The 26,505-nt window shown below is 37.0% G+C and overlaps 1 protein-coding gene across 1 annotated transcript in view; it reads right to left on the bottom strand.

Annotated features, from left to right (window-relative positions):
- Positions 1 to 2,320: 2,320 nt before the first annotated feature.
- The window catches only part of STAG1 (STAG1 cohesin complex component), a 112,496-nt gene continuing 88,311 nt past the window's right edge, over positions 2,321 to 26,505 (bottom strand). The window contains exons 12-34 of the mRNA XM_060768053.2: positions 24,464 to 24,543; positions 22,797 to 22,904; positions 20,434 to 20,548; positions 20,040 to 20,157; positions 19,283 to 19,386; positions 18,821 to 18,913; positions 18,626 to 18,715; positions 18,254 to 18,457; positions 16,330 to 16,400; positions 15,616 to 15,703; positions 14,326 to 14,406; positions 13,763 to 13,855; positions 13,138 to 13,312; positions 11,990 to 12,129; positions 10,904 to 11,005; positions 10,308 to 10,456; positions 9,020 to 9,148; positions 7,872 to 8,077; positions 6,265 to 6,436; positions 5,183 to 5,293; positions 3,833 to 3,947; positions 3,322 to 3,402; positions 2,321 to 3,222 (exon numbers count right to left, since the gene is read on the bottom strand). Coding sequence (XP_060624036.1) covers positions 3,199 to 3,222; positions 3,322 to 3,402; positions 3,833 to 3,947; positions 5,183 to 5,293; positions 6,265 to 6,436; positions 7,872 to 8,077; positions 9,020 to 9,148; positions 10,308 to 10,456; positions 10,904 to 11,005; positions 11,990 to 12,129; positions 13,138 to 13,312; positions 13,763 to 13,855; positions 14,326 to 14,406; positions 15,616 to 15,703; positions 16,330 to 16,400; positions 18,254 to 18,457; positions 18,626 to 18,715; positions 18,821 to 18,913; positions 19,283 to 19,386; positions 20,040 to 20,157; positions 20,434 to 20,548; positions 22,797 to 22,904; positions 24,464 to 24,543 — 2,649 coding nt within the window. The 3' untranslated portion in view covers positions 2,321 to 3,198. The remainder of the gene's footprint in view (positions 3,223 to 3,321; positions 3,403 to 3,832; positions 3,948 to 5,182; positions 5,294 to 6,264; positions 6,437 to 7,871; positions 8,078 to 9,019; positions 9,149 to 10,307; positions 10,457 to 10,903; positions 11,006 to 11,989; positions 12,130 to 13,137; positions 13,313 to 13,762; positions 13,856 to 14,325; positions 14,407 to 15,615; positions 15,704 to 16,329; positions 16,401 to 18,253; positions 18,458 to 18,625; positions 18,716 to 18,820; positions 18,914 to 19,282; positions 19,387 to 20,039; positions 20,158 to 20,433; positions 20,549 to 22,796; positions 22,905 to 24,463; positions 24,544 to 26,505) is intronic.

The raw sequence follows: 26,505 nt of genomic DNA, 5'->3' as shown, positions 1-26,505 counted from the left end.
AACCTTTCAGTCAACCAGTTCAGCCAGCACAAGGGTTTAATCCATTGCACCACTGGGGGCTCCTGCAATCTAGTAGTATGGCAGTATGGCAAACTTTCAATCCTAAAAGATGCTCTTTCCTGTACGCCTGGCAAACCGGGATGTTGGAAGACTTCCAGATGATCAGTTTGGACAAAGCAGGGATGTACTAGAAGCCCAAGAAAGGTTTCTAGCCATTTTTCACCAAGAACGTCTCTAAAATCCTTACTTTTTCTTACATTGCCAGGCAAAAGTATCAGTACATCACTACTTCAAGACAAAATTATGATTTTTGGCCTACCTATCAGTGTTCCAATCATTTGCTTAATGTTTAATTCTGTATTCTGAATTTAAATACTTGTGGTTTTGTAAAATTTGGATATTTATTTGGCAAAATAAAGCAACAACAAAACACAAACCCCAAAGGAAAATCTTTAAAATGGAACAAGACAGTAATAAGCACTGGGCAAAAGCAGTGTATCAACAAGGGAAATGAGCATCTACTGAGGCATGGAAGATTTCTGAAGACACATGTTACCAACATGAAGGCTAAGAAAAAAAGCTGAATTGTACCCTGCATCCATTATCAGCTTCTGTAGAAAATGGTATAAATGTTGTAGGCCACAATAATAGTCCTCATATCAACTTCATACCCTCTCTGAACCGGTATTGATTGCACATCCCAGGTGGAGAACAACAACGATGGAGACTGCTTGAAAAACATTCATGGTTTAAAAAGGAACCGAAACATTTGTTTTTATTGCACAACAAAAAATCTGCAGAGAAAGCAACTGTAAAAAACCTTAGTAACTGCTCCAGCCCAGAATGTTGGGCAAACAGCAATATCAGCAGACATGAAGACTAAAACAAGAGCTTTTTGAGCTTCACTGCAAGAAAATATTTTAGTGGAAGACAAACCAGAGAAAGCACTCATTTACAAATGCTTTTGTGGAAAAGACTCCACTGCACATGTGATTTTGAGGAGTTTATTAAAGGAAAAGTGAAGCATCAGTTTTAAATTGTACAAAAGGAAAAAACCTCATATTGTAAATGTACAATTTACAGAATTACTAGCAAAACCAATCAAGGAGACACATTAAAAAAACCTACTGGTTGCAAACTGAACTTGAAACCCATTGGAGGTAACTTGCTTGTAAACAGTTTTTGTTTTACAGAATTCTGTCATGATCAATGAAAACTCAATTTTCCATCGGAGGGGCTCTGGAGCACAAGGCTTATCTGAGGTGGTCCTCAGCCAGGAGTAGTTATGCCACTCTGTCCACAAGACTAAATAAATGGCTACGGTGCCCTTTCCTGACCACTTTTTTCAAGAGAACTTGTCCCGAAGCAACGACCCAGTGATTCAGCAACTCTAAAATTCCCAACAGCTACCTTGAAGGAATGACTGGATTGGTGAGTAAAATGCATTTGGCAATCAACAATTTGAGAACTGTACACTTTAAGAGAAAAAGTCCAAATGGGCAAATAAAAGAAACACAATCTGTTTGGGTTTTGCCTTTGTCTCCCCAAAAGGTAAGCAAGCATCATGTCCACCTTGTATTCATTAGAGGATCTTTGCAGAAAGAGAGAACATTACAGTTACTTTGCAGCTGCTATAGAAACATCTCTGAAGTGGGTGCACTGCATTTGAACCAATTTAGATTTGCTTTCAAGCACACTAACATTCAAACTCCCAAAAGATTATTATGGCCTTATTTTCACAGACGCTCTTATTAGCAGGAGCTGCGCTCAACACCAAGAGGGGAAATCAGTCCTTCAACTACATTAGCAGCTACCAGAAAGAATCGTAATAGTGAAGCAGAAGAAGAGTCCAGATCACTGAAGACAATAAAAATCTCTTAGAACAATGAGTTAGCTTATTACTTTTTGGATTGTTCTGCCTTTTTTTTTAAAAAAAGAAAAATCATTCAATAATTACTCTTAATAATGCACAGTTAACACTGATAATGTAGCTGTATTCCATTGTAAGCTTAAGAACGTCACCATCTAAGCACAAGTTTTTATGCAGCACATACAGTAAATCTAACTGGCAAAATTAATTTACAAAAATAGCACAAAAGGGTATTTACGGCATGAAAAGTTAGACACTTCTCTATGGTACAGTTAAAACTGCTCTGAAAATGCAAGTGACTACTGTTCCCGCCCCGCCCCCTCCCTCCCCCTCCCCCTCCCCACAATGTATGTATGCTTCATAGGAAAAGTTGCTGCTTTTGTACCCCAGGTCTGGCAGGGCATGAAATAGGTAGTAGAAACAGCAGATAGATTACTGTAGAACCACTGGTTTATTTTACTGAGAATATTTTATTTGCTGGTATAAGTTGCTAAAAACGCACAGAACAAGTACCAATAGAAAATGTGCTGTTTGTGTGTTCCCCTAGTGCTATATAAAATGAATGTTACACAGCATCTGTTGGAAAAGTGGCTTCATGGACATCTCTCATTTTATGCCCTAATATAAATAAAAAATAAATCTTCTCAGAAGTATAAAATCTGGGTTTTTTTTCCTCTCTTCAGAATCTGACTTTTTGGCAGAGATGCGCACATCTGACTTCCAACCTCTTTTGCAAGAGTGTTCCGCTCTCAAATGGTCAGAGAACATCTAGAAGCGTACCATACTGCTAGTCACATCCAGTGTGTTTAACAACACTTCTCCAGCCAGGATGGCCTGCGGATAGATAGCATCGCTGCTGGTCAATGGCTGACAGGCATAAATTTAATAAAAATGGCTAGCTTCTAAAACATAAAAAGGCAAATGTTAAAACATTTTGAAGTTGTACAGCAGAAAAATAAAGTTATAAAGTTTTGTTTTCAATCACTGTTTTCTGAAAACATGTGTAGAACAATGTTTTAAAACTGTTTTAATTTAAAAGCTTCTTCCCCCATCCAGGAAAAGAACCTGCAATAGGACTGTCAAGGACAGGGAAACAAATGATTTGTAGGTCAGCCTTTCTGAGGTGATTGATTGACCCATATTCCTTTGTTTTTCATTAAGAAGCTCCTCTTCTCTGTCATTACAAAAAGGAAATGACCTTAATCATTTGGTTAAAAAATCAAACCAAATCACATCAAAAATGTGGTTTTCATATAAGCTATCACAGTATATAGGCCTTGAGCTCTAAAGAACAGAGTTCCACGTTTGTATAATGTCTTCACCAGACTTCAGAACATCGGCATTCCGAATCCCTGAAAAGAGGATATAGGGGGAAAGGTTAACCATTGAAGGAGAAATATTCACTGCTCAGCGTGGAAAAAAATAACATTAAAATAAGCGAAATCTCTCACCGAATCATCCTCAATAATAGCCGCAGAGTCAAAGAAGTCTGGCCTCAACTCTGCTCGTTCTCGTCGGTTTCTTGAAGGGGGCTGGAAAGGAAAACGTTGCTCTCAGTAAGGAATATATGTTTTATCACCAAGAAAAAAGATTTTATTCCAACACAGTGGTTCTCAACCTGTGGGTCCCCAGACATTTTGGCCTGGGATTTCTGGGAGTTGTAGCCAAAACACCTGGGGAGCCACAGATTGAGAACCACTATTCTTACGCTATGTAACAAGGATGCTTATATAACATTCAAACCACAGTGTACTGATGGCTATAGAACTGTATATTACGCTCCTACTTGGCAATTAACATTAAAATGCTGTGGCAAAAATTAGGTGGCCAAAAGAAATTAGGGATGGGATTGTTAGGTATGGACATTATGCCAACTAAATTGTACTAAAATTATTCTTAGTTGCCCAATATCCTCAACAATCACATTTTTGTGTCAAAGGTGCATTTGTAAGATTTACTAACCAGATCAATGACCATGGTATCCTCAAACTCTTCATTCATGTCCTCTAATTGACCTCGCGAGGACATCATTACATCTTCAAAGATGGGCTCAGCATCATCCTCCATTAGACCCCGCCTTGTTGGAAAAGAGAAAAATATATACTAACTATAAGGCCCAAAGCACTAGCTTTACTCTCACTCATTTTATAATACTGGATTGGAATCATTGGGAGCAGTTCTCAATTTCTGGCAGGGAGGGTTCAGAGAATTATTTGAGAATCTGACAATTTTTACTAGTTTAAATGTTCTTCAGACAGACTAACTGGGAACAAATTTTTTTACAATGTAACTCATGAAAATACTGTTTATCTGGGACTCCTTGTACCCTATCTATGGACTTCCAAGGTGTCCAAGGAAGTTATTGAAAGCCAAGAACACTAAATATATTACTGTAGCCAATAGAGGTATGCAATTTGGCCAAAAGGCATCCTGTTTCAGGGCCCATTGTCAGCTAACTCCTCATTCTGTTTACCGGGATGTTACTTGAAAGGGGAGGAGTGTTGTCATTTTCATTTGGCAAAGATTTGGTCCATTACCTACAATGGGTAATTTTAAAGGCCCAATCCTCAGTCATTTTAAGGCTTATCTGCATGAATCCTACCTCAGTTGTAGACCCCACTTACAACTGCAGGCCTGCCAAGTTTCAAAACAATTCACCAATTCACTGTTTTTTTGTAATTATTTTAAGTTTTAACTGTAACATTTTTAAAAATAAGACAAACTTCTGGAGAGGGTTCTAGGAGTTGTAGTTGCCGGTTATGTCTATTCTTGGCCAATCAGAACATGGACACAATCAGGCTTGTTATTTGCTGAGAAACAGGGAGAGAGAAAAAACTTCAACTCCCATCATGCTCTGAGAGGAACATTTCAATGTCCACCCAATACAAGTGCTGCTGGGAAAATGAGTTCCCAGCAGGGCTCTCTATGGAGGAAGAGCCTAGGAAACTTTCCAAAAAAAAAGAAAAAAAAAGGATGCCGAGAGATAGAAAAAGACACTGCAATAATCCAATCTTCTCCAGGAGCTCGGCGGCAGACCCTGCCCCAGGAATATTGCAGACTTAACTCTTTCCTCTCCTGTAGCCATTAAAATCTGGCTCTCTTAATCTGTTTTGCCGGACTTTTTGGCTCCCTCCTCCCCGATCTGTTTTCGGAGATTATACAAAACAGCCCACTGAATACTACAAATCTTTTTCATTCAAACTGATTTGGGCCCAAGCCTAGTAGCCAAGTAAGTTACATTCATCTTCTGCTGAATTATTAGTCACCAAATACATCCCTGCCTCTTGTCAACACTGAAATCCGAACACTTACACAGCATGCCTTACACCACTTCTTCCTTTCATGTAGTTCATTGCCGTCCTGTCCTTTCGACTTAAATCTTCTAATTTCTGCTGTCCCAACCAAGATATTTGCATCTGAGGACTTAAGAGTGAAATCAGCCATGGGATTAATAGGTGTCATACTATATTGGAGTTTCAAATTAGGACCAAAAGCTTTCAACTCATCTTCTTACACATGAGTCTCCCACCCTTCAATTTCCCAGCTGGGCCAACACGGCTCTTCCCGCCCCCACAGAGGAAAAGCAGCAGGCAGGTGGCACTGCTGACAGAGGGAGATGCAAGAGAGTCCTCAGGGTTCCCGTCAATCAGTCTTCCCAAGTGAACCCCACTATGGTGCAGGTGGCCTGTGTGAGTATATGAAATGGATGCTATAGGTAAAGGAGAACAGAGTGGGAGAGGGAAGCCAGGATGAGCCTCTAAGCTGGCTGTCTCCCCTCCTGTTGCTCTGAACTGCCTTCCCTCGTTCACCTTGCTAAGGTTGGATGTGAGTGGAGCAAACAGCTTTCGCCAGCAAAGCAGAGCGGACTAGCCAGGGAGAGGCTGTGAGGTAGGTAAGGTGCCCTCTTTAACTGCCAAAGCTTAATGCTATGGAATTATGAGGGTTTTATTTGGTGAGACACCGGTGCTCTTCGTATTAGAAGCTAAAGACTTTGTATTAAATCTTAACTAGCAGAAGGGGGAACCAGTGAGAGTAGACGCCTCTTCAGGCTGCCCAAAATCCTTTTGGGTGCTGCATGCGTGCCGTATGTTGTGCAGATTTGATCTAAATTATTCAGAAGATACTAGGTGGGTGAAGGTTAGAACAATTCATATCAACCAGTTATGGAGCTAGACTTAAACAATATGGAAGGGTCTTAACTGTATATTACTGTGTGGCATGACTTAGATTAGACAGTCCTTGGAATACCTTTCTAATATTATACTACATATCCTTCCATTTCCTTAAATATACTTTGATAAGCCCAAGTGCATGCAGGTTGTCAGAATTTTCCATTTGGTATTATTTCCAACACAAATTTCCTGTCAATATAAAAATATTTAATTTGTACATACTTGTGTAAAAAATCTTGTTCAGATCCAGGTTCTGACTCATGTTCCTGAATTGGCTCGCCAATTTGCCGAGTGTTCTCTCTCAACACTGTGGATGTGAGCTGTGGGGTCTGTAAAGCACTTGGAGTCTGGATGCTGTCATTTCTATTCAGCCAGGAACCTTCAAGATTCTCATCTGATATAAGGTAATAAACGGTAATAAATGGTCTAAGCGACAGCATAATGCACTATTCTACTGAAATAGATAAAAGCTTTTAAAACAAGGAGTCATAGTCCAACCATGTACAGAGAAACAGGTTGGGAAAGGTTGCTGTGGGCCATAAACAAAAACAGTGTCTTTGAACACCACACAAATACTGCTTTCCTGTATTAACTGAGTTAAACAGAGTAAGACATTTACTGAACAAAATGTATTGCTGGATCTATTAGTATTCAGTATAATTATCTTCTATTCCAGATTTCGAAACATTTCACACAGTCTGCAAAATATTATTTAGCATAACAGAAATTATGTACGTAGTTCACCTGCCACTTTTCCACCTATTGAAACCACATGCCAGGGTGATATGGAGTGTGTGTGTGTGTGTGTGTGTGTGTGTGTGAGGTGGGGGTGGGGACAGTGGCAATAAAGTAATATCTTTGCTTTGGCTTGGGGTACAGGAAACAGATCATAGTGGATAGATCCTTAATGGAGTATTATTGGATTTCTCTAAATATATAATTTGGAATCAAAAAAGTAGAAATACCGTTTTGACTTTCAACTGTAACTGTCTTAAATGTTTAAGTTCAAAACAGAGGTTCTTTAGTCGCAAAGAAACCTAACTAATTTAAAAGAAGAATGTGTTCGAGCAACTACAAGATGACTGAAGGCGAACTCAAAGTAGACAGCAAAGTTGGCAGTTCTCAGTTCAGTTCTGGTTTGATGATCCAAACAAAAGGAGAAAGTTCATACAGATTCAGAAAGTACTTTAAAACCCAGTTCATGCAAGTCGTTTTTTAAACAGTTAAGAGGGGCTTACTGTAAAAGCCTATCTGTCCCTATTAAATATGGCTACCACCATCTCTCTGCAGAGAAGCTTATGCAAGAAGCCCTTATTAAAAATGGTCTCCACTGCTCTGCACCTCAATCACCAGCATGATGATGAATGCTGCTTGGGCTGAAAAGGGAGAATAAGGAGGAAGGGTCGCTTTTCTTTCTCCGGTCTGGGCGAAAAGGTAATGGGGTGGGAGTGTTTTTTCGCTCTGGCTCTTGTCACGGCCTTCATGCTGGGTTCCTATTCCAGCATGACCCAGAATAGTGGTGGTGGTGGGGGGCTGTCATTTTGTTACAGATAAATACCTACCAGATGACTTCATTGAACAGACAGAAACAAACACAAAACAACATCAATGCCATGTTTTCACACATGGCCATGTGAAGTTTTTAATTTTCTCCATTTCTGTTTAAATAGTAACATAATAAAATGTTAATATTTAACTGTTACTGAAGTTATTTGCTAACACATATCAGTTCAATAAAATTTATTTAAATACTGTAGTATAAAGTCACAGGTACTGCCCAGTTTTAAGCTAATTCAAGTCTGGTCTACATTCCTCAAAACCATACTTACCCTCAACTCTTTTCTTGTGCAGTGGAGGCCGGCCTTTCTTATTTCTTACTGAAGATGCTTTGCTGCTGCTGCTTCCACTATTCACAGACATCCTATCATCCTCACCACCGGTAACTAATGAATTTCTATAGGAGATCAATGGTAGCCATACATCTTCTCTCCTTTCCATCATCTGTTCTGTTAGGAATTTTTCCAAGTAGCTGTGACTGGGAGGGAGGGTGAAGAGGAAGGACAAAGACATGAATAAAATGGCTCCTACTGCTATATAACTTCTGACACCATCTATCTGGTACACATCTGGATCTATTTCAAAAGGTGCAAACATGAACTTTTATTCATTATATAATGCATCCAGCCTTTGCTGTTATTTGATGGCAGAATGTTGTGATACATGCGTGATATAGTAAGGAATAAAATGACGTGGGATCAAATATATGATTTGGCATTTGAGGCTCAGACCCACCTTTGCCATGTATTCAGTACTGAGGCAAGATGGTTGTTTTTTTAGCTTCACTAAATTGCTTTTTGGAAAATGGGTACTTGGGACATGCCATGCCATATTTAGAGCAGGACTGGATCGCATATCCTTCTAGCTGCTGTTGGAGCAGGACTGGATCGCATATCCTTCTAGCTGCTGTTGGATTGCAATTCTCTATTTCTGCCTTGTGGAATTCCTTGCCTCTCTATTTGAGAGCCATGTGTGACTTGGGGCATTTTGTCCTGGTGCTTAAGACCTGGCTTTTTACTGGAGCATTTGACTCATGTTAATTTTAATATTTGTATGTATGTGTTTTATCCTGTGTAATTTCTGCAGTGTAAATCGCCTGGAGCATCTCGGATGGAGGGCGATTAGTAAGTAATTAAAGATGAGTAAAGATGAGATGAGATGAATTCCTAGTAGCTCTACAGTTAGCAAAGCCAGTGGTGAGGAATGCTGGGCCTACAGCCCAACATCTGGAAAACTGCATGATTATTGCTTATATTTTTAGGATGAAAAAGGGTGCTATTGTAACACAACAAAAAACATGGAATGCCAAAATTCCCTTGAGAGAGAAATCTATTTATAGAAATTATAATGACAAGTGACTGTAAAACATACAACAGTCTTAGCTAAAATGCATTCTGACAACTAAGGAAATATTACTTACACTGTCTTTTTGTCCTGTCGCAGGAGTTTAGAAGAAAATTCACTAAGCACTTCCAAGAAAGCTAGATTAGGAGGTGGATATTCTTGTCCTTTCTGATTTTGATATTTAAAGGCAAATTCTATACCATCCCTGAAATAAATGCAAGGGACACAATCATTTACAGCCACAGAGTTACATTTGTATTTCATACATCTTGTATTTTTTAAATTGTGTTTTAGCTGAACTTCCCAAATGCAGAACAAAAATATAAGGTGAACATTTTGAAGATACAGGGCAGAAACTGGTCTTTATAAGCATTCCTGCTGCATCAGAGTGAATATTTCCTATTACTATTGTGATAAGCCTAAAGACTCTGAGTATCCGTAATCTTTGGAAGCTGAACGGGTTAGGTCTGGTTAGCATTTGGATGGGGGATTGCTAAGGAATACATTTCAGAGGAAGGCAATGGCAAAATCCTTCTGAGTACTCCTTTCCTAAGAAAACTATGAAAGTCACTATGAGAGGTGATTTGAAAGTATTTATATATAGAACCATCTTGGTTCAACATAAAAACATCTAATACCAAGTCAAACCAGTCTATTAACCTTGAAACTGGCTATTTTGGTGGCAGTTTTCAAAGGTCCTTCCAACACTTACTGAAATCCTAGAGACTGAACTATCAACATGCAAATCATGACTATGAGCTCACCTTCACTAGATGGATTTTTAGTATATAGATGGGAGTACGTATTCTCAAGCAGGACATAAGTTATTGCATGAGCCTAATGCCCTCCACTACCCCACAGGATCACTCTCTGCATTTAATAACTTCATAGTGACTTTTTTTGTCATGTCAGGAGTGACTTGAGAAACTGCAAGTTGCTTCTGGTGTGAGAGAATTGGCCGTCTACAAGGACGGCCAATTGCCCAGGGGACGGCCAGATGATTTGATGTTTTTATCATCCTTGTGGGAGTCTTCTCTCATGTCCCCGCATGAAGAGCTGGAGTTGATAGAGGGAGCTCATCCGCCTCTCCCCAGATTCGAACCTGCGACCTGTCGGTCTTCAGTCCTGCCGGCACAGGGGTTTAACCCACTGCGCCACCGGGGGCTCTATAGTGACATATAAATCCAGAAATACAGTAATCTCTGTTATTTGCAATTGTTTCTTGTACTTATGTGCATATTCTCACCTCATTCAACAGCACAATTTCTGGAATTATTGCAATTTTGATTTGAAAAACTACTGATTCTCCATTTAAACATGGTCATACAAATAAACTGTCTTTTAATATATTCTTGACTACTCACTTGTGTAATGTGGCCACTGCCTCTCTTGTTTTGATCTGATCCAGGCCAAAAGTAAGAGCAAACCTTCGGGCCAACTCCTTAATACCACTGACATGCGCAGATGTCCTGTCCAAGTTAGGACCTTGCTCTTGAACAAGCTCATTAAACAACTGGAGAAATAATTAAACACATTTGAACTGTGAACTCAGTAACCAAAACACAACTAAATATTTTACGACATATTTTAGTTGACATATAATTAGAATATAGTATTTTATTATTTATATAATGATTTATGGAGCATTTATCATTTAGAGTTGTGGAACTACCTCAAAGGAAGAACAACTCTTACTCAAATTTGTTTCAAAAGTTACAATTACATTTATAGAGATGGTTAATACTACACAGGAGACTAATACTGCACAGGAGGCTACAATTTCTAATTAATCAGTCATGGAACATTAAATTCCTTCTATACAACAGCTTCAAGGGGTATATCCCCATCACAGCAACTCTTCCATAATCCAGAGCAAGAACTAAATACTGTAGTAGTTTAAACAAGCTGACTTATATTGTAATCATAGGACTACAGTAATAAAATATGTAACTTTAATTACCTGCTGTAAGCTGAGAATTAGTGTTTTTGCACATTGAATTTTATCAATTTGTCTTGTTTTACTCAATGTCTCCTTAATGATATCCCCATAATCATTGTAGTACTAAAGGAAAAAGAAACACATTCAGTTAGTGGCACAACCAAACCTTTTACCATGACAATTTTTTTAAAAAATTTACCCTTCATTTGCAATTATTATACTCTTTCCCTACTGGAATAATTACAAGAAAGATTGCTGAATTTAAGAACATGACAACAATCCAGCCAGAGAGAATCATACGTGTATGTATGTGTGAAGAAACAATGTTGTAGGATTGTACTCAACGGCAGCTTTTGTTTTAGCAAAAATTTTTGTAATACAAGCAGTAACATTCTTCATTGTTTGTTCGTTCAGTTAATTCCAAGTTTTCGTGACCTCAAGGATGTAACACTCTACTTTTGTTGATTTCACCCCCACCCTCTATCTCTCCCACTATCTATAACAGCATTTGTCAACCTGGGGGTCGGGACCCCTGGGGGGGTCACAGGGGTGTGTTAGAGGGGTCGCCGAAGACCATCAGAAAACACACTATTTTCTGTTGGTCATGGGGTTCTGTGTGGGAGGTTTGGCCCAATTCTATCATTTGTGGGGTTCAGAAATTACAACTCCCAAATGACAAAATCAATACCCCCACTCCACCAGTATTCATATTTGGGCATATAGAGTATTTGTGCAAATCTGGTCCAGTGAATGAAAATACATCCTGCATATCAAATATTTACATGAAGATTCATTACAGTAGCAAAATGAGAGTTATGAAGTAGTAACGAAAATAATGTTATGGTTGGGGGTCACCACAACATAAGGAACCGTATTAAGGTGTCGTGACATTGGGAAGGTTGAGAAACACTGATCTATTACATACTTAAGATTCTCCAGCCACTAGCTATATAGGGAATTGGAGATTGACTTAGCATGTTGTGTCAACAAAAAATGTGAGTGTTGGTATTTTTCCTTTATGGCAATGGCACTGTTGCATAAAATCCATGCATTTTAAGGTACAGTCTGACTTTCTACCAGAAGAAAAGAGCAATTGTGGAACCCCACCTTCATATAATGTTTGAAGATATCAGCTGCTGCATGCATGTCTACAATATCATAGATGATAAGCTTGCTAAAGGCAGCCAAAAGGTTCCTCCTCTTGTGCAAAGCTTCAATTTTATTAGCTTCGTCCTCTTCATCCCCTTCTAAATAGCAAAGAAAAGAAAAAACTTCTTGTCTTTCAAATAGATGCTAGATGGTCTTATTGCATGCACACCATACAAATGAGCAAAGCATAGGTAGATGTTTCAAAAAGTAATTTTCTTCAGACTGCACCAGGTGGAAACTGCAAGAAAATGTTGCATCATGAAATGCTCCCGGACATGACTGGCTGATTGGAACCCTGCCTGATTTCGGAATAGTCCAATTTCTCTTTCTCCTCCCCCTCTGTTTTCCATTCATTTTCCTTCCTGTCCAAATCAGCAAGCATTTCATGACTACTGCATATATTTAATTCCTGTTAGTTCCCTATTCCACTTTTTTTGCCTGAACTTTTACATTTCTACAAAACTCAACACTTTTGTGCACATGTCTGCCATATAAAGATTGAATTTTGGAAAACTAATTTTGTTCTTAATACATATGATTCAGTTGTAATTTCCACTGGCACAGCTATTTATAAGTACTTTTAAGAATTTAAACTCTACATTGCAACTATATAACGAACATACAAATTCAACCTTCTGATCGAGCCAATGTTTAAAAAAGAACTACACCTCAGTTGATTATCAGTTCACAGTTTTACAAACATATTATTATCAGCCCAAGAGAAATATCTCTCCTCATACTACTTTTAACACTCAGGTATACTATGACTACCACCTTGTCTTGAAAGTACTTACAAAAGCAGTGTTGTGCATTACTGTGTTTTGGAGAAAAAACAGAGTCATTTCTACAAGTCTACTGTACTCTCTCCAAAACAGATCCTCTCCGAAACAGATGATTACTCATATTACATTTTCCACACATCCACAAAGTAACCTAGAAATGGAGTGTAGAAGACAAGAAAACTGCTGAAGAAAAATAAGTATGGGGAAATTGCTGCCCATAGCTTGAAGAATTATTTGGGTAATTTGTGCTACAAAACACTTGTACATTTTTCCTACTATATTCGTAATTATCTCTGAATACTTATCAGGGTAATGAATACATACCCATGCTCTGGTTCTCATCATCTTGGTCAATGAAGACATGGTCCATTACAAAGCTTAGGAGTTCAGACTGCAGGCCTGAATCAGGGTTAAATACCAAAGGCTGAAGACCTTCCCGGCCTCCACTCATCAGCTGATGGCTAAAAATCATCAAAAGATCACAGAGCAGCATGAAAGCCTACAATACAAAATCACTGCAGTCAGACACGGCACACACTTCTTTCTAGAAAAGCATCGGAACACAGATTCAAAACCAACCCCAAGGAAAGCAGAAATTTAAACACAAATGTGGACTCAGCTATGTACAGTTTACATGGTTATATTTTTGATGGAAAACAGGAAGGGAATACAGAAAATATAATTTTTAGGTAGCACTATAAGGACAAACTTTGCAATTAAGACTTGAAATTTAGAAGTAAGTCAGTATTCATATTTGCAATCAACTGAATCCATATTCATTATGTGGCTATTTACATTTATGCTTTAAGAAAACATCTCAAAATGAACATACATTTTATTAGAAGAGAAAATTACATGGATAAAACATGTTTTTGAAATGATTATAAACATTAATAAAGCGAAGTCAGCATTCTGCTTTCAGTAAAAGAGGTATGAAAAAACATTTTACCTGTTCTTTGACTGGTGTGTTGACGTTGGAGAGACACTGTTGGCAGACAGCCAGAAATGATTTAACCGTTTTCCTCAACACCAACAAATCATCCTGCAGGAATCATTATGAGTGGGTGTTTACATATTAGTCAAAATCTGATGTTAAAAAATAACAAATGTGTAATAGTAGGATTATGCATTTGCGCATGAATGTCACAATGATTGAAGGGATATGGGACGGCCATATATCTATTTTTAATTTGATTCCAGTCACTTTTATAGGAAAACGAACCACTACTCGCTGGTCCTCTCATGCTTTCAAAGCTTTCCCATCCCTTCTTTAAAGTGGTGTCTTCCCAACTAAAATCAATCCTGTACTTTGGATCAGTAGTATACAATCTCTTTTAGCTTCAACAGCAGCAAGCAGTGTTAGATGAAACCTACCTCTAATAAGTCTAAAGAAGATGAAACACAACTAAGCATGCATATATGTAAAGACACACAAGGGTACAGCACAGCAAAAAGTATGAAAATCATAGGCATGATCCCAACTGAAAGACTTGAATCTAAAATACCCCTTACTTTTGAAGGGGATCCTTCCGTAATTTTCACTAGCTGCCATAGAATAGAATAATGGGAACACTGAAGAGCTTGAACCACTATCTGAAACAGAAAGCACATAAATAAGATACTAAAAACAAGGTTTATATAATTCTGCATATTTAAAAATTATTTTCAAAGAAAAATGGCAGGCTGCATAATATTCAGAGTTTACTACTTTGCTATACTTTTGGATAAAAGCTTGTATTTTGAAGGACAAACAAGAAAAGCTGAAGATGGGGGAGGGGTACATTGTGGTGCTTTGCCTTTCAAAATGGTTTAAAGGAGCATTTACACTTTAAACAGAAGACAAACATACTCTAAAGTGGAACTCATCTGGCTTGTTAACCTGAACAAAGATTGCTAGGGCACATTATTATCATCATCCCAAGCAACCTCAAGGAGGCATCACAGAATTATAAGAACGCATAAGCTAGCTAGAAACACACAGATTGATTCTTTATTACAGATGGAGACAAACCAGCCTATCATAAAATCAATACATCAGAACTTTTGAAACAAACTTGCTACAACAGTTGTGGAGCATTGATCAAAGTCTTAAGTACTGTGAAACACAGATTCCTTAAATATGATATTTGCACAGAGATGGTATTTATCCTTCTGCTTTTCAAAAGTTTGCTGTGAACCCAAATCTATGTGATCTGCTCCATGCATCTGAAACTGTCTTAGGAAAGATTATGAAAATGTTCCTAGCATCACAAAAACAAATCAGCGAATAGTTCATTGTAGAAAATGCCAGGAGATTGCTGTCTTCTCCAGGCAAACTGGAAAAAATTATGGAAACCCACTGGGTGAATGGAAGGACTTTTTTGTTCAGGCAAGAAATTATTTCATCTAAGTTATTTTTCAGTTTTTTGCAGCCACATACTTTAGAATGAAATGAAATGGAAAAAATAAAAAATAATTTAGCAATAAATGGCTCTTAAATAGGTCTTGTAACGGTACCATTTCTAGCTTTCAAATGAGGAAATATGAAACAATCAGAATACAAACAAGATAGCAAAAACCCCACATTTGTTACATTGGAGTGCAAATAAAACATATTTCGATATTTGTTTTACTTTCTGTTTAAATATTATAACTCAAACTTATTTTTCTTTTTCTAACTAGGAAAACTGAAATTATTAAAGTTGTCATTCCATATGCACTTAGTATGAATGATGCCAATTCAATTCTGTCAACTATATATCTATGTAAACAAGCATGGGATTGCACTGCAGTTAGATTCTAGTCATAAATTACTATTCTTACCTGCTCTGGCATAGCTCCATGTTCAATTCCAGTCCTCAATAATCTGTAGCAGTTACTAAACAAATCCCATTTTGTTAGATCATGAGCACTGAAAAGCAAATAAAAAAACCAATTGGTATGCTAAATAAAAATGTTTTCTTTATAATAAAGCTGCTGCTATGATAAAATAGATTAATGTCTGAATTGCATGACATCTCTTAACAATGACTTATATCACAAAAGGCATGCTTCAGAGCATCTTGCTTAAACTTTGTATACTTTTGTTAAACATTTCCAATATATACATCAAACACTATCAAAAACTCAAAACTTCTGAAACTACTCAATGTATAATTTTTCAGAGCTTATTAATTCATTCATGCAAGTGAATAGCAATAGTCCTCTGGGCAGTGTACAGAAATATATACTAAAAGACAATACATAATGGAGAACAGCAAACCACAGACCACTTACTACAATGCGGTCTGATCCCTGCCACATGCACAATGGAGGACCTTCTCACAGCCACACCAGAGGCATGCTAGGTGGTCTGCTTCTGGTCAAAGGACATTTAGTATAATGTCAAGTTTTAAACTTTGTGTTTTTAAATACATTATAACTGAACTCTCAATTTGCTTCTGACACAATAAATAAATAAATAAATAAATAGTACATAATACAACCTATTGTGCAACTACATCATCTGATATGGCTAAAATATGTAAATCCACATACTTGTGAAAAGATGTTAACCTCTTTAAAGTAGAAAGAACATTATATACATCATCATCATCAGCTTCCTCTCCCTGAAACCAGAAAACAGTGGATAAAGGATTCAGTATTTTATACTTTAGTTAACCTGGTTAAGAAGTAACTGAATACTCATGCATAGACACCTGAATAAAGTGAAAAATGTTATTTTCAATAACCAATATCCCTTGTTTCAAACCCTCTCAATTCTCCAAAGTTCATAGCTGGTAAAAGGGCGATACTTTGATGCAAGCTCAACCTGACAAAGTTGCGCCTTCTCATTTCCACCCAAATCTAATAATAAGTAATAATACGTAATAAGTAATAGATGAATCCTAGATGGAAAATTCCAAGCCACTTAAGTTACATTCCATAAGTTCTGACAGTAGTTGCCAGAATCCATGGGAACTGCTCTTCCTCAAGATCCCTGTTTTGACAATGTTATGCTTCTGGTTGTTTGAAAGCTTGTAGCAAGATTTTGTTGCAAAGCACCATGAAATCTATCCAAAAACTGAAATAAAGGATGAACTCTAACTTGACAGTAGTTTGCAACATAAAGTTTTATTTTAAGCTTCAAAATTCCTAGATGAAGAATATTTTCTTTTAAATGTTGAATAACCTCAGATACAGAAATTACTTACAAGGCCAGAGGAAAGACCAAGGAAAAGATATAAAACTTTTATGGATAATAAGGTAAAGCTTTCCCCTTGACATTAAATGTAGTTGTGTCCAACTCTGGGGGATGGTGCTCATCTCCATTTCTAAGCCAAAGAGCCAGCGCTGTTCGTAGATACCTCCTAGGTCATGTGACCAGCATGACTGCATTGGCGCACTGTTACCTTCCTGCCAGAGCGGTACCTATTGATATGCTCACATTTGCATGTTTTCTAACTGCTAGGCTGGCAGAAGCTGGGCCTAACAGCGGGAGCTCACCCCACTCCCTGGATTTGGACTGTCGACCTTTTGGTCAGCAAGATCAGCAGCTCAACAGTTTAACCCACTGCGCCACTGGGGGACCCCTTTATGGATAATATTAAGGGTACTGAAAAACACAGTATAAATGACTGAGATAAATTTTCTTCATTTACTACATACCTGAGCTAAACGAGGAGCCACATTCAGTCTCATGGCATTTGTGAATACTATTTAGATCCTGTTCTTTAAGGGTAAGCAGATAAAAATGATTGGACACAACGAAGTTTGTTTTTATCTGCCTTTAGTAAATTCTGACTTAGGGCAACCTTTTCACAGGGTTTTCTTGGCAAGATTGTTCAGAGGAAGATTGCCACTGCCTTCTTGAGTCTGAAAGAGTGTTATTTACCAAAGTTCATCCAATGGGCTTTCCCGGCTGAGCTGGGCTTCAAACCACAGTCCTAGTCCAGCACTCACACCACTATACCATGATCATTCTCAACCAGAAAGTATTGCTTTCTATTTTTAATTTTTAATTAATTTAATTTTTAATTTAATTTTAGTTTTTAAAAAAGATCCATAAATAACATTATAACAGTAACAGTTACATAAAAACTCACTGCATTTTACAGAAGGCAATATCTGTTTAAATATTATTTCACTATACCCTCTATGGTTACCAAATTAAACTAAAAAATACATATGCAAAAGCCACACAAAAAATCTCAATTCAAATTTAATTTACTGTTCAGTTTCCTAGCATCATATCACTCTGCAATCTAGTGCTAACCAAACCCTGATATTAATCATTAAAACAGAAATTGATTTTTCTCTCTTGTATTCATCTTCATGGGTTTTTTTTTGTCAATATTGTATCATGTTTCAATGCTTTCTTGTCTTATGAATCTAATAGTTTTGTAATATGAACAATCAATCAATCGGCTTATGAAAGTTCTGACCCAAATTGGGAAAGAGAGAAAGAAGAGAAGATTCAAACCTCATTTAATAGATCCTCTACTGAATGGTTGAATCGATCCACAAATTCATCAATAAGCTGGCTGTGAGCGATGTCGACTCTATTCTGAATGGTATATTCTTCACTGCATAGAATGCTGTAGGTTTTACTGCAAGCTTCAAGAACATCTGTTTCCACATGCTTTTCTACAACAAATTTAATCTGTTTCAACAGTGCATCCAAATGCTGTGGAACAGAGAGGGAAATTGGTCATTTCTTAACCTAAACATTAGAGCACCACTGAAGAGAAACACAAGGCAGCAATGAAACAAAAAGCCAATAACACTTCAATGTAAGTCAATATTATTTGAGTTTTTGAAAGTTAAGCAAATCAGCATTTTAAGTTTACTATACCTTCTCCATTCTTCCTGTACTGTAAATTTCCAAGTCAAAATATTGAGGGATTTGAAGAAGATTTGCAACCTTCTCTGCATCAGCTGAATACTGGCAACAGAGACAGAAGAGAGAAAAAATAAGAAAAACAAACATAGAAGTTTTAAAGTGGAATGATGTAATCAATATTAGGAAATAACATTTTTTCTAATATACCTTTGACAACAGCATAGGAAGTGCAATAATAAAGTGTTCTGTTAATTTGTTTCGGTCATCTATCTGGGTTTTCCTTTCTTTTGCTGTTAAAACCTGTAAAAATTAGAAGTGTATTACATCATGAAGAGTCGTAGTGTCAATGTCCAGGAAAGCCTAACTAGTACTGCAATAGCAACCCCCCCCAAAAAAAAAAACCAAAAACCAAAAAAAAAAAAAAAAAAAAACCAAAAAAAATCAGTGTGCTTTTTTCAGTAAATTTTGAATATTTTTTCATTACGTTCCACTATAATTCCATATCAAAACTGCATTTGTAAAGCTTGGAAAGTTTAACCACAAATTAATTAATTAATTATACAAAAAACTGTCAATACCTTACATTTAAAAGACTTTGCTGGTTCCAAAATAAAATGAAATACAAACATCAGTGATAAAACTATGTGAAAAATAAATTTGAAAACGTACCCTTTTCCCAGTTCCCCTGCCTACTGGAGGATGTGCTTCTGCAGCTTGTCGAATTGTACATACCATCAGTTCTATAAGTGCACTTTCCTGCCGATCGGACATTGCTATAACAAAATATAGCAAGAAAACAACAAAGGAAATAAGAGGTATTAGTCTAAACTGCGAAGTTCTTTAAGCACAGTAAATTTAAATACTGGAATTTTTTCAGGAATTAAAGAATTAAAGAAAACTAAATTAAACAGTATGAATTGACTCACTGATTTCAATAGATCTAGAGAATGACTTAGTTGACATCTACACCCTAAAGCAGAGGTAAGGAAAGTACACCCCCATAACCACATATGTCCCCGCCAAGGCTTTTAACAATTTTGGGAAAAAATGTGTCTCAGAATGCTCCCAACAGCCAATGGGAATTTTGTGGTCATCTTCCCCATGTTTTTGAAGTCCTAACCCATTTTAGAAGGTTGACTTCTATACAAAAATATCTTTCCTGACCCAAAATGACTAAAAAGGACTAAAAAAGTGGCAAAATTGTCTGATACACTGTTTAGAGAACACCGAAGGAGAGCCTTTTAGGACAAGAATTGACTTCTTAAAAGAGAACGGTGCAATGCCCCAATATGGCCCCAAGTCCCTGACAACAGCTGACTCTTGTCTCAAAACACAGCAGTTAAGATGATTGTCATCTGAGCATTCTATGTATTCCTAAAATGGAAGGACCAGCCTATATAATACTGACAATATATCTGATAAGTACCTTCTTCGCCTTGAACAGGCTCTTCTAGCAGCAATTCTGTCATGCATTCCCAGTCTTTTAACAATTCTTGAGAGCTCTCCCATAAACTGTCCACCAGGTAAGCTGCATGTTCATGTAACTAGAAATAACACAGAATCACTTAATATCAGGTACTGCACATAGGCATATTACTTCATATTTGCTTGGTGTTGTCATTGCTGTGTGCCTTCAAGTCACTTCTGACTATCACAGGGTCTTCTTAGCAAGACACTTAAGAGGGGGTTTGCCTTTCTGAAACTGAGTGTGACTTGCCTAACATTATCCAGTGAAAGGTGGGCAGCAAGGATATACTATCAATAGAAAAAGGTTGCTAAAATTTAATAACTTATACAAAAATTGAAAAACATAATTTTACCTCACTTTCTAGAAAGAAAAGAACAAGCATCCTAATAAGATTTCCGTTTGGACTATTCCGCCCTCTCCTCTTGGCCAGAGCTTCTTCTGCTTGAGGATCATGACGACTAAACAATCTACAAGAAAGAAAACAGTACCTTTCAATTTAACAAGTTTTCTGGCGGAGCTTTCTGGGAGCAAATTTATTCTCCCATCAGATTTGATGAAACCAAAGCAAGCATTTATTGGCAAGTATAGGCTCTTCTGAATGAACTCTGGCAAAACTACAGTTTTCTTATTTCTATTGAGCTATCTATCATCTGTGGAAGAGCATATATGAAAGAGGTTCTTTCCAGCAGGTAACAGCTAATACCACATAAATCACTACAAAAATGAGACGAGTGATGACAATGAAGGCAAGAAATAAGAATTTAGGAAATAGTGTAACAGGTCACTATCAAGAACTGATTCAAAACACTGAAGGTTGCATGGATAGTGATTAGGCAGAGGCTGTGAGATTTTAATGCATATATGCCACTGTTCATAATCTGTAGAAGAGCGTTATTTATTTCGTAATCCGCTAAACTTTGGTTCTGGATCCCTCATGGACAACAAAATCTGCTCAAGTCTCATTATATACAATGATAGAATAAAATAGTATATAACATGACAAAATCACAAAGTTTGCTTCTTGGAACTTTGGGGAAGGATATTTTCAAGCAGTGGATGGTGAAATCCAATGATACGGATTCTGTGGATATGAAGGACTGGCTGTATATTCTGCCTTTCCTCTGATGGGCTCAAGGTGGCATACATAGTTCTTCTCCTCCATATTTTATTTTCACCATAATGTTGAGGTATGGCAGACTAGACCAATGCCATCCAGTGAGTTTCATGGCCCAGCAGAGACTTGAAACTGGCTCTCTCAAATGTTGGATCTCTCAACTAATACTTTAACTGGCCTAAGACTTGGGACCGAGCTCCATGTGAACTGCAATTTATAAAACTAAGTGTAATTACTCATAAATTTATCTATGGCATAGTAGAATTACTATGAATATCTGCTCCATTGTTTCCCTTGCATTCTTTTTATCCTGTTTTCAATGTAGTACGTACTTCAGTTATCATTAAATTTGCATTTGCATGAGAAGTCATATATCTCTATCACAACTTTATCATCTGCATCATGTGGATCATTAATATCAAGCTGAGGAGAGGCATAATTTATATTTCAGAATCATATGATACTCTCTATTAATTTAAAAGAGTGTTAATTCTCTAATATCACTAAGTACTTTTCTTCATATTTTAGAAGTTATGCAAATAGAAGAAATATCACGATACAGATATAGATAATATAAAGTAAGTAACATCATCTCAATATTGGCAATATTAAAATGTTCTGTACTGGAGATGGCTTTTTATGGATATCTTAATAGGACACATGCATGGAAAATTAAATCAATATTTGGTTGTGCAACCATTTGTTTATCTGACAAAGATACAAAACAATTATTTAATAAATGGCTATTAAGTGAAAGTGTAACCAATGTTTTAGAGGTAACTACATATGATATACATAGTTTTATAGCACAACTAGTAAAGGATCCACAGCGATTCTTATCCACAAGCACCCTGTGAACCAGCCCATTTTTCAGATTGGTTACACAGCCTGAGATAACAATTTGCAACATCTTCACTCCTTTATGCTTAAGACTACAAATATGAAAGAACACCTGGAATCTGAACATAGAATTAGCTGTATTAATTCACAGGTAAACATCAGTATTATAAGGAAGCCTATTGCAGTGAATGATAGCTAAGCTAAGGCCACGATGATTGAAAATGCTTAAGTTACATGGCAGATAAAGTTTAGATTTATATTCCACCTTTCTCCCAAAAGTGAGACTCAAAGTAGCTCATGTTAACCCTGAATAATCTGAATAAGATAACCCAACCCAAACAAATCAAATGTTAACAAATTAAATTAAAAGGGGGATTTAAAACTAATGACTAGGTAGCTAATATGATGTAGACTCTAATATTTGATAGAGAGGAGTAAGTATTCAACTATACAACTGAGAACATACATATTTCATTTAACTCAAAACATGCTATGGGAATCTGATGCAACCCTTTGATGATATCAGTTATACTTTTAAATTATTTGTGCATCATAGCATCAGACAAAAAATGAAGTTAAAGAGTTAATATTATAACTATCATTTTTAGAGCACCTTTCTTTTCAAATAATGGCTTACAAAACTGAAATGCCACTTTACCAGTTTGTCCACCAAGCCTCTAACAACTGTCTTCTAACTTTCGTCAATATTTGTTGTTTTAATAGATAGATAGATAGATAGATAGATAGATAGATAGGCTTACTTTTTGTGAAGAAACTCTCCTGCTGCTACTGCAACAGGCCGATGTGCAGAATACACCAAATGATAAACATTCTCACAGTCTTCATTGGACAAAGCTTCTTCACTTCCACTGAAAAAAGTTTCAAAAAATCCACTTGAATTGAGGCACTCAGTTTCGGTTTTACCTTCTTCTTTAAGTTGCCACTAGAGCATGGATAATATAACTGATTGGAAGTATCAGTATGGATTCTTCTCCCTGACAGACTGAAGGCTGGGCTTGACCGGGAGCCTCTATGGGGCAAGTTAAGTGTGAAGAACCAAGTTTTCCAAACCCTCATTTAGAACAATAAACTTACTTAAGTGTATCCAAGTCTCATTCAAAATTACCTTATTACAACTTTTTTTCTATAAACATTATTAGATGCTGATATACAGAAATAATTTCCAAAAATGTCAAGAAAAACACCTTACTATCTCATAGTATATACTCGAAAATTCAAAGTTTGGGAGTATATAGACTATCTGTGGTGACTTCTACCAATGTATGGCAATAAATTACAGTACAATCCCCATACCAGTGATGCAAAAACCTACAAAACATTTATTGAAACCTGATAGGACTCTTTTATACTTTTCATTTGTATAACTTAATTTCACAAGCATAAGGAGGCATAATCTCCAGTTGGTTTTGGTTTTAAAAGACATTCATATCCAATGAATGTATGTGGACTTCAAATATAAAGGACTAGATTATGCTTCCTAGTTTTGTAACGATTCTTTATTTTTGCAAGGGATTATCAGGCCTATTCTGATAAGAAAAGCAGAGCCTCTTTCTATTAAACCCTTCTGCCATCAAAACTACAAATCACATTAAATCAAAGGACCTAAAAAGCATGCCATCACATTGGCACTGCAAGTTTCTACTTTGATGTTTCCTTTACACGGTAGAAATCACAGAATACAATCCATCACCAATCTGGCAGCCATACACAAAAAATCCTGCAGAAGAGAAAAAGTGGAGGACACAAAAATCTCCCTCCGTCCTGTAATTTACTTTTATGACTTATATTCTGTACAGCAGATACTTTGCCTGAGTAACTAAAATAATATAATAAATCAACGATTCAACACTAAAATAAAGATAAAACCTTAAGAGGCTAATGAAGCAATAAATATAATAAAAGCTATAAAGAGCACTACTGGATATTAAACTATAACTTCAAAGGCTAACAAAACCTGTGCTTGTTACTTCGGCTCCTGGCAAGCCTTGGTGGGAAGACCAAACCATAAATGCGGCAATAGAGCCAGCCACGTTTAACACTAATTAGGACAGTATTTGTAATAGTTTGAAATAGGTTTTATGTCCTGATTTTACAAGGGCAACCGTGGTTATCAGTAGATACAGCACTACTCCACAGTTAAACCAAATTATGGGAATGACTGTGGAGAGGAGATAAATTTGCAATACACAGAATCATACCATTTTGAAACCAAGTCTTATTACCTTTGGGAAGAGTTAACACAAGGGCATAGAATCAATATAAAAAAACAGAAAGATACAAAGCCAGCTATAACGGAGCATTATGTGAGTTAAGAATTGAATTATCTTTCATTACACAAAGAAGAATTATATTGCTATTACAAATATTGCTGGCAAATTGAAATTGTACTACCTTAAAATATACTCACTGAAGTATTAGAGTAACTAATCGGATGGCTTCTACAGCAACATCATACTCCTTATCAAGTGTCATTGATACAATGCGATCCTGAAAAAAGAACACACACAGATATTTTCTGAACATGGTGTCTCCCTTGCCAAATAAGTATGAAAAAAAAGGTATTTCCAAAAAAACAGAGTAAGCAGACTTTATAAATTACACATAACAATGAATTACTAACAGGCAAGTATATAAGCATTTATATACAATGGGGTAAGCACTTTGCAGTCATCGGTTTAAAGACATGATGGTCTTGACACCCCCCCCCCACCCCCCCACCCCGAAAGTCCTCTGAAAGTGATCCCTTTACATCCCAGTTGGATAAGAAGAGGGAAGGTATTATGGGAAACACAGCTATATACAGACAGACAGAAAAAGGAAGAGATAGATATCCACACTTTTGACCTCATTTATCATATATTTCAGGATTGACTACTGCAAGCATGAGGAATTATTTTCTGCTCTAGAAAGGGGATTTGACAAGGCTGTATTTTATTATGCTATATTTAATTTATATGCAGAACATATACAGAGAACAGGATGAAACATGGAAAGAGGAGGCATGGAAACTGGAGGAAGGAACAACAATATACACCACATTATTTGCAGCAAAACGCAAACACTTTGGAACGACTTGAGATGAAAGATGAGTGCAAAGGCAGGGTTTCTGCTGAACATTAAGATGACAAAAATAATGATTACAGAGGATTTATATGTTTTTAAAGTGACACTGAGATAGTTAAAGACTTCCCATAGTTTGGCTTAGGTTTTAACTCATATGAAGACTTTAGTAAAAAGTTCAAACTATAATTTGAAAAGGAAGACATTAACGAGCTTGATAAGATCTCCAAGTATAAAGGCATATAATACAAAGTTCAAAAGAAACCAGACTATAATATTTCCACTTAGGAACCCCCTGTGGTGCAACAGGTTAAATCCTTTTGCTGACATGACTGCTGACCAATAGGTCAGTGGCTCGAATCCAGGAAGAGCAGGTTGACCTCCCTCTGTTAGTTCCCAGCTCCCCATGCGGGAACATGAGAGAAGCCTCCCTCTGTCCGATCCAGCTCCCCATGTGGGGACTTGAGAGAAGGCTCCCCTGGGCAACGTCCTTGCAGATGGCCAATTCTCTCACACCAAAAGCAACTTGCAGTTTCTCAAGTTGCTTCTGACAAGAAAAAAATCCACTTTAAATTAAATTAAATGAATTAGAAATGTGGTTCTGGATAACAGTCTATGAGTACCATGAACATTAAAAAAGGCAAATGAGTGGAGTCTTATGACTCTCAACTCTCAGTAAATGAAAAGACGATTAAATTAAGGTTGTTTTACTTTGGACATATGAGATAACATGAATAATTGGAAATGGCTGTAGGAAAGAAGGGAAGGATTTCAAGTGAATTGATTCAGGATCTTGGAGGTCTCTCATTCATAGGTGAAACTGACTTAATAGCAAATAACAATAAGCATGAAACCAACAACAAGAAGACAGTTCTTGACAGGTAAAAAAGTTCCCAACCCCTTTATATAGAATGAAAGGTATAGGAAATTAGCCACAGAGTATATTTACATCATCTGAGGCGAATGCTGTATTACACTTTCTCTTTCTATCCATACCTTTTTTTACGTAATGCATAAATGTGAGGAGAAGGTTAGACATGGTAACATCCATAAAGCAGAATAATACAGTATTATGACTATATATAAAGTTTGTAACAACTAGAAATTAATTTGAACTTTTTTTTTCATGTCAGGAGCAACTTGAGAAAATGCAAGTTGCTTCTGGTGTGAGAGAATTGGCAGTCTACAAGGATGTTGCCTAGGGGACCATCCTGTGGGAGGCTTCTCTCATGTCCCCGCATGGGGAGATGGAGCTGACAAACAGGAGCTCATTCTGCTCCCCGGATTCGAACTGCCAACCTTTTGATCAAGCAGTCCTGCCAGCACAAGGGTTTAACCAGGGGCTCCAGCAATTAGTTTGAACTAGGAAATTAATCTTCCCAGTTATTT

This window comes from Anolis sagrei, chromosome 3 (genome assembly GCF_037176765.1).
Source record: "Anolis sagrei isolate rAnoSag1 chromosome 3, rAnoSag1.mat, whole genome shotgun sequence".
In the NCBI taxonomy this organism is placed as follows: domain Eukaryota; kingdom Metazoa; phylum Chordata; class Lepidosauria; order Squamata; family Dactyloidae; genus Anolis; species Anolis sagrei.
This window is presented reverse-complemented; position numbering and strand designations above follow the sequence as displayed.